At 37.3% G+C, this 14,352-nt stretch overlaps 1 protein-coding gene across 1 annotated transcript in view; it reads right to left on the bottom strand.

The window, feature by feature from the left end:
- LOC104165583 (nesprin-1-like) overlaps positions 1 to 14,352 on the bottom strand; it is a gene marked incomplete at its 5' end in the record, with an annotated part of 100,879 nt that overhangs the window by 69,368 nt on the left and 17,159 nt on the right. The window contains 11 exon segments of the mRNA XM_009705248.1: positions 194 to 325; positions 773 to 946; positions 1,629 to 1,829; positions 3,655 to 3,774; positions 5,065 to 5,166; positions 6,711 to 6,920; positions 7,842 to 7,997; positions 8,158 to 8,286; positions 9,115 to 9,268; positions 10,669 to 10,775; positions 11,385 to 11,516. Of these exon segments, the coding sequence (XP_009703550.1) occupies positions 194 to 325; positions 773 to 946; positions 1,629 to 1,829; positions 3,655 to 3,774; positions 5,065 to 5,166; positions 6,711 to 6,920; positions 7,842 to 7,997; positions 8,158 to 8,286; positions 9,115 to 9,268; positions 10,669 to 10,775; positions 11,385 to 11,516 (1,617 nt within the window).

The following is a 14,352-nucleotide window of genomic DNA, read 5'->3' as shown; positions in this document are numbered from 1 at the left end:
TCAGCAGGAGGTGGTGTAGTACTGCAATTGGTCCCCAGCTCAGCTGTGCGATCTCCATCTTTTGAGGTTTCCAAAGCCGTTGCTGATCCAGCCCATGGCAACTGTCCTGCTTCAAGTGGGAGGCTGGAGTAGATGACCTTCAGAGGTCCCTTTCACCCAACTTTTCCATAAAGAATCTCTAAAAAGCACCAACCTGAAAAAGTGTAATCCGCTCTGTAAGCCTGTCCTCCGTCTCTTCCACCAAACCAACAGTGGGGATGCTATCTTCAACAGACTCCAGCTGTCTGGTAAGTTCCTGGCAATCTTCATCCAGACGCATCCAGGTCTGCAAGCACAAATTATCCATTTATATTGTGAATACTGAGTCTGGGTATCTAGAATTTTTATTACTTGCTTTCTCAATCTGAAAACCTATAGCTGCATGGTTGTGAATGTAAAGAAATAACAGTACAAATGTTCAGTGAACCTGTAATAAGACACCAACTTTGTGTCAAGCTCAACTTCTGGTTAGACCACATGGATAAAGCTGTCAAGTTCTCCTTGTCAGCTAAAGCTAAGCAGCTCTCTTAAATTTAGAGGAACACAACTTGTGTCACGTGAAGGACATAGTAGTTAAATAGCGAAGATTACACGTAGTCTTATCAGTGCCTTGTGTGTATGACAAAAGGGACTGATGTCCATCAATTCTGGCCAAGCACAGGAAATCAACATTATAGAATATCCTGGTGAGTGATCACAATAGCAGTACAGAAAAGACCACAGAAATTCTCACCTCTAGAATGTATTCCAGCTCCACACCTCGTTTATGAGCCAGCTTTAATACATGTGAAGCTTGTGCCATTAGCTCTGAATGCGACTGAGTCTCCTTCAAGAGGGCAAAGCTACTCATCTTTCTAAAGAGTGTTTCTGTCAGGATCATGTGAGACTCCAACCCCTGAAAATATTCCTGAGAAATTTGGGTGTGAGGGAGAAGGTAAAGAGAGAATAGAAAAGAGAAAGTACAATTGTCACTCAATTCATTACCACTAAAAGAACATTTTAGATAACAGCAGTACAATCAAGTATCTGTAGACATAGAATTAGGTAAACTTTTCACTCCATCAACATTTCACAAAATCCAACACACAATTCAAAAAGGACAATGGCCTTTTTAAAGAAAGACAGACGTCATCCCTTCCATGCAAATTCCATCCCAACTCTCATTCCATAAACAAAAATAGCTTAAATCAGATATACACCACCAAAACATTCTGGAAAATAAAGAAATGTGGAAAAGTCTTGTTATATTTTGTGTGTGCTATTAGCAAACATAAATTTCTTCTGGAAAAAATGGAGTGGTGGATGAAATTGCTATGTAGCATGACAGGACAAGAATAGGAACTTGTAATTAGAATAAGGAAGAAAATGCAAACTACCTGGGTCCACCTTCAACAGAGCATTTGAAAGTCATTCAGTCAGAACAGTTCATTGATTCCAATTTAAAATACAGTAAGTTTTAATACATCCTGACTTAATACTGGTCCAACCATTCTGAAAAGCTCCTGAACCTTTAGGAACAGAAGGTTAGCAATTTGCTGTGTGCAAGTTTACAGTCATGATTAGTCCTGAAATATGTCACAGTTTCTTACCTTATGTTTGTCAAGTAGCAATTGAACCTCTTCCCTAGAAGCAACAATCATTTTCTGGTCACCAGCCATCTTTTCTTGGCCTGTTTCTACCAGGTCAGCCAGGTCCTGCAAAGCCCGTTCATACTGCCTCTTAAGAGCCAGATTCTGATTCAGGTCACTCCGTCTGGATCCAATGATCATCATCAGCTCATCATACTTATCCTTGGGGGCAAAGAGCAGCAACGGTGATTCTTAATTCACACCTTACATAGGTCTTCCTAGAAGCAACCTTACTGTCCCCGTATTCCTGTGAATACTAGCAGACTAACATCTATTCCCAGCTCAAAAAGACTGTGCAGGTATACTGACTTCATTGATAAATTAACAACTCACCATTTAAAGAGAGAAAAAATAAGCAAGATGTGCAACTCTTTCAAGTGCACGCATTCAAGAGCAAAGTTTGCAGAATCTCAAAGGCTTCTTTAAGTATCAAAGGAGTAGGGTGATTGGGTTTAAGTCATCAAAAAACAGACTAACATGTGGCTACCGCACATTGCAGATGCTGCTTACATTTTGCTTCCTATAATGCAGAGTGTTCGATGGACTCCATCATGGCTACAGACTATAGGCATCTCAAAGCCAGGTTTGTTTCCCTCTCCTGCCCCAGTAGCTTACTGGTAGCAAGCAAGATACATACAACTCATAGTAAAAACCAAATCAAGCCTAAAACAGCAATACACTTTATATAGAACAGTAAAGTGTAGAAAAAGTAGTGTGTATTTCACAGTGTGCCCATACTGTCAAATTACAAAATGAGTCAAAAAGAAGAATCTCATCAGTTCCCATGTGCTATTACTCATCTTGCATAACTCAATCATAAAAGTGAGAACAACCTACAGATGCTTTTCCTCACCTGAACAAGGACTACTTGCTTGTTTTGGTTTTGAGAATTGTATTTGCAGAACTTATGTCTGACTGTGAGGATAAGCCCATCATTTTGACGAAGGCAAGAAACAACCAGAAACTAATAAACCAAAAAAGTACCCACCCTCGAACTGCAGCCCCTAGCTTAAAGAGAAAACTGTAAGAAGCACAATTGTCAAAAAAGCAAAAGGAAGGCTTTTCTAAAAAACAAAATCAAGGGGAGGGGGATATCTACAAATAATTTGACAGCAAAAAAAAAAAAAAAAAAGGCAGGAGGCTCTAAGACCAAAAGGATAAAGAACTGGGCAAAAGACACATTTGCACAAACTCTCTGTCATTCATTTTTTATTGAGATCATTGTTTTGTTGGTTTAATAAGTTTATGGTCCAGTTTCAGCTGTCGTCTTTGCTTCCAATTTATTATTATGTCATTATAAAGGGTAAAATTCAGTCATAAACCTTCTCCTTGATCTTTCCTTAAGCATTCCCCTGCCTCAGCACCAAACTGCTCACAAAGGAGTTTCAACAGCCTTATAGAAGTTCTGGATCAACTGCCCACATGTGTCTACTTCAGAGAGCCTTAAGATAGAGTCCTACTACTTAGGCGTGTTCAAAACCAAGTCTAACTGAAAGTATGCAAGAAAATGAGAGGTGTTCTAGTAAAAGCAGAACATTTCCAGTTTCCGGTCACATTTAGCTATCTAGCCCCTTTCTTCCTCCTCCTTATTTTTAAATGATAGATGTGAGAGAGAACTAAACGCTAGATCATGAGACACTAGTGAGAAGAGGGGTCGACCTTCAGCATACATTTATGTTTACATGCTTAATGTTATCTACTCGAACAGGGAGTCAACAAGAGCTGAAAGAAAACATGGTTTTGCCTGTTTTTGTAATTAATACTGCTAATAATTGTTGTTAGAGTTTCTAACAACTGTTAGAGTTGTTAGAAAATTTGAAAATACTAAAGTAGAAAAACTAGGTGAATCAGACAGAAAATAATCTTTCATGCACACTGAAATGCTTTTAAATATGTTTTCCTAAACTGCCTTATGAACAATAAAAAGGAGCATGCTAATACCTTTGATATCACCAGACAGGTCTAGGATGGAACTTACGAACCATACCTGGATCTTAGACAGCTCTTGCACAGAAGGTTGGTCAATGTGTAGCTTGTCTACACGCTTCTTTAATTCACTGATTCCAGCATCTAGCTCCTTCAAACCTTCTTCTGCCTGCAGTATGACCTGTATTTGAAAATTACATCATTTAGTTTGAAGGTTTAATAACAGTTCTATAGCTGCCATACAGTAATATTCTTTTCTGTTTTCTGCCTGAAGTATTAATCAGTCCTTCAATCTGCTGGAATTTTAAAAGATACTATAAAGGAATGTATTAATACGAAGTTGGGAGAGCACAGATTGTTTCTTCAAGTTAAATACAATATGGCATTATTATTTTTTTAATAAGAAGATATTATAGTATCATACACTATCTTATACCAAAGCTTGTTATGAAGTTCTATGCTTTTAATTACACAGTACAGGCATAAAAGAACTATTAGTTGTTCTAACACCTTCTTTTAAAGCATTCGTTCTATTAACACTCATCCCTGTCATATCTGAGCACCAAGCAAACAACCATCACAGCAGAAGATATGCATGATAGCAAAGACCCGTGCATAGTCCCTTTCAAGACCAGGATAGGGCTAAAACTACTGTCAAGGAAAAGGACCTGTACACCCCCTTTTGCACTTGCAAAACTGCATTTTAAGAACACAGGTTGGTATTTGCAAGTATATGCAGGTGATAACTTGACTTTTTTTCAAAGGAAGCTACAAGCTTTCCTAGGTCTTTCAATCTAAGAGTCTCTGCTGAAGTAATGCATGCAAGCTGTAACAAAGTTAAAAGCACAAGGTAGACTTCTGTAGTTAAAGTCCTTTGTTAAGGCCCTTTCTTGGAAACTGCTTATCCCAATATGCTTAAACTACATCAGTAGCTTCTGGGTAACAAGAAACATCTGAGGAAAGTAGCCCTTAGCATACTTCATTTGCTTTTCTCATTGGCAAAACAGAAACAAGGAAACAGGATATATTTTGTTATATTAATAACTAATAATTCATCAAGCAATTCCTGATAAAGAAAAAACAACTACTGCCTTAAATTAAAATGAATAACAGTCAAGATATTACTATAAACCAGCACAGAAGAAAATGCCTTTGGTTTTTAATAAAGTGTAATAGCCAAACAATTTAGCCAAACTGCAGACTTTTTTGGGTTCACTGGAATTTTCCTTCTTTCAAATACTGCCCAGTGTATACATAGCTAGGTCAGCTGGGGAGATAAGAAAGACACTTTGTGTTGATTTTTTAATTTATAAACATGTGTAGTACACTCTTGGAAGTACTCATTTTCACATATTTTATGTGAACACATACATTCTGCCATAAAAAGCAACTGTCCTCTAGAATCCATTTATCCTTTGAAAAGAAACTTTACCTCTTCCCCCTTCCCCAAGTAACAGACATTTAGCAATACCTGCATTTGTTCTGTTTCTGGTCTCTCAACTGCCTCTGCTAGTTTCTGTAGAACTAAATATTTGTTATCAGCCACTGACGTAAACAGGAGCTTCAGATCATTCTGCAGGAGACAACAACAACAACAAATTATAGCCAATGACAGTACAAAACCAACTGAAAAACATTTTACGTTCCAAAAAGTTTAAAGCATTACAATATTACAATGTCAGCACTAAGGCATAAAATCTATTCAAAATTGGAAGCATCATAATTAGCCAATGCAAAACATTTAACATTGCTGAAAATCCACAACTGGATATATTTGAGCTAAAAGCAAAAGCAACTCATATTCAAAACATAACCTGTGAACACACTTCTGCTTTTGCCTTCCAATTAGATAATTAATTAGCAAGGGTCATTAGCTTAATTTAACAAAAATATGTTATTCTTGTGTAGTTTATTCAACCACATTAGCTTGCAAATAAGCTAGGTTTTACTTTTTAAGACAAGCTTTTTTCACTACAAACTTCAGCGAATACAACAAAGTATAAAGGAGGCTTCAACACATTACAGGGCTAACTACGCATTACAACTTTTAGAGTAACCTTATCAGACTAGACACATAAATATTACTTAACAATTTTGCCAAGCTACAATCAATTATTCTTTTTTTTTTCCATGCATTCATCCCAACAGAAAATAATCAGCACATTTTTCTAAGACTTTCAGCATTATATAAGGGGTGCATTAGTAATTTATTTTTTTTTTGCTTGCAGTAATTCTTTTAAATACTAAGTATCTCTGGCATAACAATAATGCACAGGATTCTAATCACCTTGTCTGCTTTCTTCAGCAAAGGAACGCCTTCCATTGAAGAGTGTTGAATTTTTTTTTTTTCTGTCTACTGCAGAGGAAAGGTTATGGAGTTTGGAAAGAAATCCTGTAGTAACAACCTTTGAAACAATGACCCTTATCTAAAGATACCAGCAATCTATTTTCCTTTTTTTTTTTTGGTTCTAATTTATGTTTTCTCATTAAAACTAAACCATACGGAGGCTTTGTATGATAGTAATAGGAGAGAAGATACAGACCAAGTAAGAGCTGAAAGCATTTCTGAACCCTGTTTGAAAAGATTTCTAAAAGCACACATCTCTCCACTTTTCTTCATTTTCTTTGCTTTGCTCAATACAGATGGCTTGAGAATCAAGCTCTTATAGAGTAACAGGATAGTTTAAAGATGAACAGAAAGATGGGAATCAGTATTGTGTTTTCTACACTATCTCAGCTAATAAAAACAGTGTATTCTGTCATTTACGAAATTACAAAATGCATAGAGTGGAACTCTAAAGTTGCTTTTCCTCCTTTAAGAACAATAGTCAACGACTTCCTTTTATGTAATGCCAGCAGGGTGAGAAAGAACGGGATGAATGATCACTTTACAATAATTGCATGAGTTGCAGAAGATTTCTAGCAGAGAGTTTACATTTTGGATGATGATTTGGGTGCCAAGTTTTGCATAGCCTAAGAAGTTTGATTTTTCAGTAAAAACCTGCGACAACCTTGTTCTTTTGATTTGGTACCAAAAATTCTCATTGCTTTGAGAATCACATCCCTTATACCCGTTTGACATGTACCCCTGTTAAGTTCTTCAGATTGGCATCATACCTTGAAAGTCACTATTTGCTGGAGCCGTCCTTTCATCTGATGGCATCTCTGGTTTACTACTGACTCCAGTAACATTAGTCTTCTCAGGAGACAACCCAAAGCGTCTTCTATAATGTCCCTATTATCACCATTCTCCGGAAATATCCGAGCAAATAAATTCTTGTTCTTATCCATTTCTTCTGTTACATCTTTAATTTCTTTGGCAAGAGACTGATTTTGTAGAAAACAAAACAAAGTGACAATCAGTCATTCCAGAAAGCAGGTAAACATATTGCCATAACCATTGTTAATTTTGCAGTGATGCAATGACTTTTTTACATTGTTAATATATGCACACCAGACAAAGTTATGCAGCAAAGTTATGCAGTTTACTATCTCTGATAGTAAAAAGACCCCAGATTGCCCTGAGGAAAACAAGTGCTGAAACAAAATGATGTAGAATCATGGAATGGTTTGGGTTGGAAGGGACCTTTAACTGTTATCTAGTCCAACCCCGCCTGCCATAAGCAGGGACATCTTCAACTCAATCAGGTTGCTCTGAGCCCCCTCCAGCCTGGCCCTGAATGTTTCCAGGGATGGGGGCATCTACCACGTGTCTGGGCAACCTGTGCCAGTGTTTCACCACCCTCATTGTAAAAAATTTCTTCCTTATATCTAGTCTAAATCAACTCTCTTTTAGTTTAAAACCATTACCCCTTGTCTTATCACATCTCTCTCTTTCTCCCCTGTCCCAATCCCTCCCTTCCCCTCCCCTCCTCCTCTCCCCCCTCCCTTTCATGTTGATGAATTTGTACTGTTTATATATCTCAGAGCATTCCTCCCTCTTTTTCACTTCATTTCAATTTCAGCAATGTGGTGTTTACTAATACTTAGCAAAGAAGTTAAACAGAAGAAAAATGCTATGCTTAATTCTCTTCTGACCAGGCAGAATTTAGGTCAGGTGCTGCTTTTTGCAACATTCTCTACACAGCAAATAAAGTTACTTCTACTAGTAGCAGAATACTGCAATTACATAGAGATTATGACAGCAACATGTCATTTATCCAGGATTCTAACATTTTCTTTTGAAACATTACATACAATGCACTCTTATTGGCAATTTAAAGTAAGTCCTATGCATGGATTCCTTACCTCTTGCTTGCAGAGGTATGTTTCTGTTTCTTCCTCTGGCAACAGAGCTGTAGCAACAAAGACCTGTTCTTCCACGCCATCAAGCCACAAGGAAGTGGCTACAACACCATCATACAGCTTCTCTTCAAGATGCAGGCTCTCCACCACCTGTCCAGCCTGGGCAAAAGGAACCAGAGAAGACCAGAGCAGAAGTATCAGATATTCTTTCTAACATCTAATATTTGGGAAAGGCTGTATTTCCAGGTGGGAGCAGGAGGAGTTTTCATTGTAAATGTGGCTCTGTTGGAGGACAGGTGTAAGACAATTGAAATATTACCTCAGATGACACATCTTCAAAGGCCTGATTTAATTCAACTAATAGTGGTGACACGGAGGATTTATCTTCATCCTGTCCTTCCTTATACAAAGGCATTCCAGGTATCAGTCTGTTTGGTCTGCTATAAAGCTGCTGAGAGAGAAGTACTAATTAGGATGCTTCTACCACATATAGGGCACAAAATTCAGCTATACAGATTCCACTGCTGACTGAGGGTATCACCAAATAATGCTCACGGTCCTCCCACAACTGTTCTGTGTCATGAGTATCTTGAATAAAAGATTGCTCAACAGGATGTTCACTAGAAGTGCAGGATAAATACTTGTGGCCAGAATTAGCAATGACTTGTTTTTACCAGAAAAATAATTAATTACTGTTGAATGAATACAAGATATTTAGAACTTTGGAAGCTGATTTTAATGTAGTGTATACAAAGAATAGTAAGCCTGGGTCTATTAACAATAAAATGGAGGATGTATGTTAATATAGATCTTGGATTGTCCTTGGTTTAGTTGATTAATCCCTGTTTCCTTCAGTAAAAATTCTGTGGCTGAAATCACTTGCTTTTTTTGTCATATACCCACTAAAATCAAGCATTGAATGTAACCAATACATTCAAACTGAAAATACCAGTTTTTCCTCTACGTTGTCACAAGAGTACTGGTCAATTCAAGAGAGATGATTTGTTACAGAATTATCCTGAGTTAGATCAAAATTTTGTCTGACCCCTTTCTTCCTTTCTAGTTTATTCACCTGAATGGTAGTGCAATTCAAATCACTTTGAACCAGAGCAATGCTAGTCCCAATATTTAACAGTTTTTAAAGATGTCACAAAAATAAATTGTTCCATATTCTTTGCATTAATACATCACCTTAATGCTTCTGCTATGCACTTACCGTACCTTGTGTTGTGACATCTGCTTTCACAGAGAAATGCAAAGAGAAATTAAAAATAGCTACCAGCTGTTCTTGTTCCAAAGCTTTCTGGAGCAGCCTCTGCTTGGTATTGAATTCCTGGTTCAGGCTTCCCCATTTCACCTTCATCTGTTCTTCAGATGATGGCTTCTCACCTTCTAAGTCTAATTCCTCAGAGAGTGTATCAGGCTTCTCACTGAACAGGAAGATGCATAAAGGTTTAACGAATACAAAAGTTATAACTGTATAAGGTGTTTATTTCCTCTTTCAGTTAGGAAATTCTACATTTAAATTAAGTGCTACATTTTAAAGCTTTGACTTGTTTTTTTCCAGATAGTAAGACAAAGTCTGGTCTGTAACAGCAAGAAGTTCTTGCCTGATGGGATTAAATGTATTTTCTAAGACGCTGTTTAGAGTTGCAAGTACCCATGTTAAGTAAAAAACCCAAACCAGACTGAATATATGCTAAATTGAAATGTAACCTTTAAACAAGTTTTACTTCAAAGCATGAAATAAAAAAAATATTTTATCTGACTCCTTCCTTACCTCCTCTCTCAAAATGCCAGACATACCCTGATTTTTTAATGCAGGACAAGCATATGAGTTTAGCTTTGGTAAACTGCAAATGAAGTTCAGCATTTTCTGGTTTTTTGTTTGTTTCTATAGTATAACATCATGCAACAGAAGGAAGTCTCAAACAGAAGGAGGTAAGTTCTCTCTGGCATTATAATAAAAAAATAAATCGAATTAACGCAAATGCTGAGGAAAAGAACTTACTGAGCACAGCTTACATTCCCTGCACATAAGTCTTGGTTTTGCTGTCTCATGAACTACCTTCATGTTCTAGACTGGCATGCTGGAGGAGCCACAAGGTCCTCACTACTACCGAGATACACCAAAGTAGTATTTTGACTGAAGGGCTGACTGCTCCTTAATTCTTAAGCTGATAATGTTCACCCTGGTTTCCTCTTCCCAAGACCCTGCCCTTCCTGTTCCCTGAAGGTCCGCATCGGCACTAGGTCGTAGTTTTCTTCTGCCTTCTCTAGGGCAGAAGACTCACCCAGTCAGAGCCAAGGCTTTTATAGACATCTACTTCCTCCCAAAAACGGGCAAGTGTGCAAGAAAATATAGACCAGAGATGAAATTCAAAATACACAAAGCTTCAAAAAGAAAAATATTTCTGAACTGCAGGAAAAATAAAATTAAGCAATGAGTATCTCATCTGGAAAGATCTGGCTACAATGGCAGACTACAATGTTTTAGAGATCAGCTGTGATTCACATACCAATGCTGGACCATAAAGTTACAGTAACTGACCCACCGCTTATCTAATGAATCCTACTAGCTTGTAATTTTAGTATGATGCGTGATAATAAAAGAAATTTCTAAATGCTGAAGGTGATCTATTAGCACAAAACAGTTTGTGTAACTATATTATCAGACCTCTGAATTATAAACCAGGACTCTAGTATCCTAGGTTCTGTATAGAAGTGCTAAAACAAGAGTTAGAGGATTATATGCAGAAGAGGGATGTAAATATAAGGATGACAAAGCACAGCCATAGAAATTTACTTTGCAGAACACATGAAAGCACACCTTATACATAGGCCTTCCAGAGCACCTTGCTGTGTTAGGATTTCTTCTCCACGGCATGCTACTGACCGAAGCAGATTCTTTTGCTCTTCTAGCTCTTGTTCCAGCTCCTAGCATAGCAAGTTACAAAAACCAAAACCTCAGATTGATTTTGCCTTGGAAGGATACGTCTATATTGCATAACTGTTCTGCAAAGACAGCCGAGCTAGTTCTGATAAGGCTTGCTTGAGCACCAAGAGCAGGGCAAAATCTCTACCCAGGGACAGAGAAAAATTGGGCACATAAACTGGATTGTTAAACTAATTGACTAACGCAATGCAGTTTCTGGCACCTAACCTAGTGAGGATGTCTGTGTATCATGCAACACAATACACCTTGTAATGTGTGCATCTTTGCTTCTATAAAGACAATGCTGATTACTATTTTGAGCAAATACCATCATCGCCTTAGAGTAACTTTAAGGGTTGATTAAATTTAATTCTACTAATGGACAATGAAAGTATAGAGTGATTAAGTGACTTGACCATGGTCACCAAGGAAGTCCAGTCTGCCTAGCTGTTACAGATATAAAATAGCTAGCCCAGATGCATCATTGCAAAAGCACTGAGTAAGAAACAGTGTAAAAATGAGTATTTCCATGGAAATATTAACAAGAATGGCTCAGCTACAGTGATAAACTCAATCTAAATATGGGAGTAAAAGAAATGCAAAACACCAACTTTCTGTTGCTGCAGGTTGCTCTGCTGTTGCTGTGAGCGAGTGCTTCTTGCTTGTGCCAGCCATTCTTGGACACTGGGGCTTTGCGAGGAAACAAAGTCCGGATCACTCTCCTCCTTTTCTTGTAGTGATCCCTGCTTTAAGAGAAAGAAATAAAGATTTTGCAAAATATCTTTTATTGCTAGAGAGCTGGCAGGTCCAGCGCATCAACTCAAAACCACATATGGTGTCACCTTCCATCTCTCAAGCTGCTGGCTCACATAAAATTCTGAAGTGAGCAATGACTTTAGATTTCTGACTTCTACTGGTCATTGGTTACTAGCAAGAAAGCCTCCCTAAAAATGTAAAAATAAACGTGCACCACTGCGCTTAGCAGAATCAGAGACCAGAGATCAGAGACCATGGACTGATGTATTTCTGAAGACAGTTCTGCTTCTCCTAAAAACCAGCATTGATCCACAATGGAGGGTGCAGCTTTAACTGGCAATGCAGGGAAACAATGGGTTGTTTCTGCCAGGTTTTTAGTCTAATTAAAGCCAGTTTAACTAAAAACGAGAGAATGCTGGTTGTCATTCTGGTCAAAATTTATTTCTCAGTAAGTACACAACTCTATCCGTGGTTGGCAGAAACACAGCCAGTTAACAGCAGATTATAGGATATGAACAGTAAAGACACTAAGAGACACCAAACCACAGAATGTTAGAACAGAACAGTAAAAGCAACAGTTCCTTCACTTCATACTTCCATTATTACGTTTTTCCAATCTGAGTGATTAGACAGGCTTTCTGTGTAAGCAAAGCAAAAAAACCAGCAAATACCTTCATAGTTCCAAAAACTGCTTTATCAACTTCTTGACTTCTGAAATCTATGTTGGCTGTAAATTTAAATTATTTTAGCAGCCAATGTATTAAAATGTAGGGATTTTAACACACTAGCCCTAATGTTAAAGGCAGACTTGTAGGTCTGGCTACTTAAATCTATGCACTTCTCTGGATTTATTTAATATTATTTGCAGGCACGTGATGACGGCAGAGTTTGTGCTTTCAGTTAGATTTTGAGTTGCCTCTTCTCTCGGAAGAGAGTTGAAAAGCTACAATTCTGGAGTTATACTGAGACAAATAAATAGTAGTCCCACAGTTCCTGCAACAGCAGAGTATAAAAGGGATTGTGGCATTCGTGGATGCAATGAGGTTTTGCAAATATGATATTGTGCACTTTTTTTAGATTAAAATTAATTGTGAATCAGATTTTATCATTCTCAAACCACAGAATATAAGTTTGAAAAAATACACTTGTAATTTCATTTGAATTCTGTCTGAAGGAACTGTATTACATTTCCTTTAAATAGACAGGGAAATAAATGCTTGAAGCTGTCGCTTCTGGGGACTGTTCACTCCAGCACAGAAATAATTGGAAAATCCCTGCAGAAAATGGTGATAAAATTGATCTTTCAAAAGAGTTCAGAATTGTACACGCTTGTATCAGGAGTATTTGTCTTGTGGAACTGAAGTCAACCCTCACACATACACATACTTTGTAATAAAAAATAAAAAATAAACACTACCTGTTTTTTTTACTGCAGAATCCATTCTACTACTTTGTTTTATAAGGAGTCTGTCTATTTTTATTGCCCCTAAGTGACAGAATTTAGTAGATAACAGTAGTAAGGCAATGTTTTGTGTATCTTTCAAATTGCTTGAAAAATTCTACATTTGGAATTGATGTAGTCAGAACTCTCCTGATCCAGCACGTTTCTGATCAGTTTCACTGCTTTATTTTATGAATAAAGGACTTGGTCTCCAAATCCCTCTTTCTGTATCATTAGTAACATTAATTAATTAAAATTAGAAGGAAAACTGAAATTGCTGCAAGAAAGTCACAGGCTCCTAAATTGCCACAGGAATAACAGATATGCTGAAATATTGCTTTAAGGAAAATACAGCTTAAGTCTTTACAATGCTCTTGGTCTTGCAGTGCAACTTGGGAGGATGCTTCCTTTTCTGGGTGCAGGCTGGTCTATGCCTCTGGGCAAGTACAAGGTTCTCAGTATATCTAGAGACATGTGTAAGTCTGAGTTTCTTACACGCATGAGCAACAGTGCTGTTAGCATGTAATGTTTCTCAGGGTTAATAATGGCAGCAGATAGAGTTAGTGCATTTTTGGGCATCTGATGCTCTAAGTCTCAGTCCATAAGAAATACTTTATGCCTGATTGTTTGGAAAAAGATATTCTAGAGTTTCTCATTTGAAAAAAAATCGCTCAATGAAAATTCGAAGATGTTATACTGCCTATATCCATTTTCTTCCATGATCCATAAGTGAAGCCCAAAAAAGGCTTGCAATTCATAAAGAAACTTAAGTCTTACATGCATGTAGCATCTTAAATGATTTGTATGCTACATCTGGAAATTATTTTGTTGTTATTTTTGATAATAGAAAAGCATCCAAAAATCTGCTTTAAAAGTTTAAGTAAAACATACCACTGTATTTTAAAATGCAGGACATCTTAAAATGCAGCATGCATACTTTAAAACGAAACAAGAAAGTCTGTGATGCCTTTTCACTCCACAAGTAATACATCAGAATATAGCATTATATGCCTACGTGCTGTTGATAACACTTTTCATTTGCCTAATCATGAGGTTTAATAGGCAAGAATAACATTAAAATTACTTCATCTTAGAGGCAACAGGAATAAAAACCCGAGTCTTTTCCTCCTTTTTTTTTTTGTGTGTGTGTGTTTGCTTGTTGTTTTTTTTTGTGAAGCTACGTTACGTTTTATAGTTATCCAGTTGCTTTGGACTAAAAATAGTTCTTAGCACAGTCAAGTGACTTTTCAAGTTAACCTCTCAGTAGACTTTAATCTGCATTACCAGCTAGAAATCTTTGAAGCTTAGCATGTTTAATTTGAACAGCAAAGCCCAGAAAAGAAGTAAAAGAAAAGGGGGGGAGGGAGTCACAGCAGGGGAAG

The sequence above is a fragment of the Cariama cristata genome, unplaced genomic scaffold (genome assembly GCF_000690535.1).
Source record: "Cariama cristata isolate BGI_N322 unplaced genomic scaffold, ASM69053v1 scaffold5540, whole genome shotgun sequence".
Taxonomy (NCBI): Eukaryota; Metazoa; Chordata; class Aves; order Cariamiformes; family Cariamidae; genus Cariama; species Cariama cristata.
This window is presented reverse-complemented; position numbering and strand designations above follow the sequence as displayed.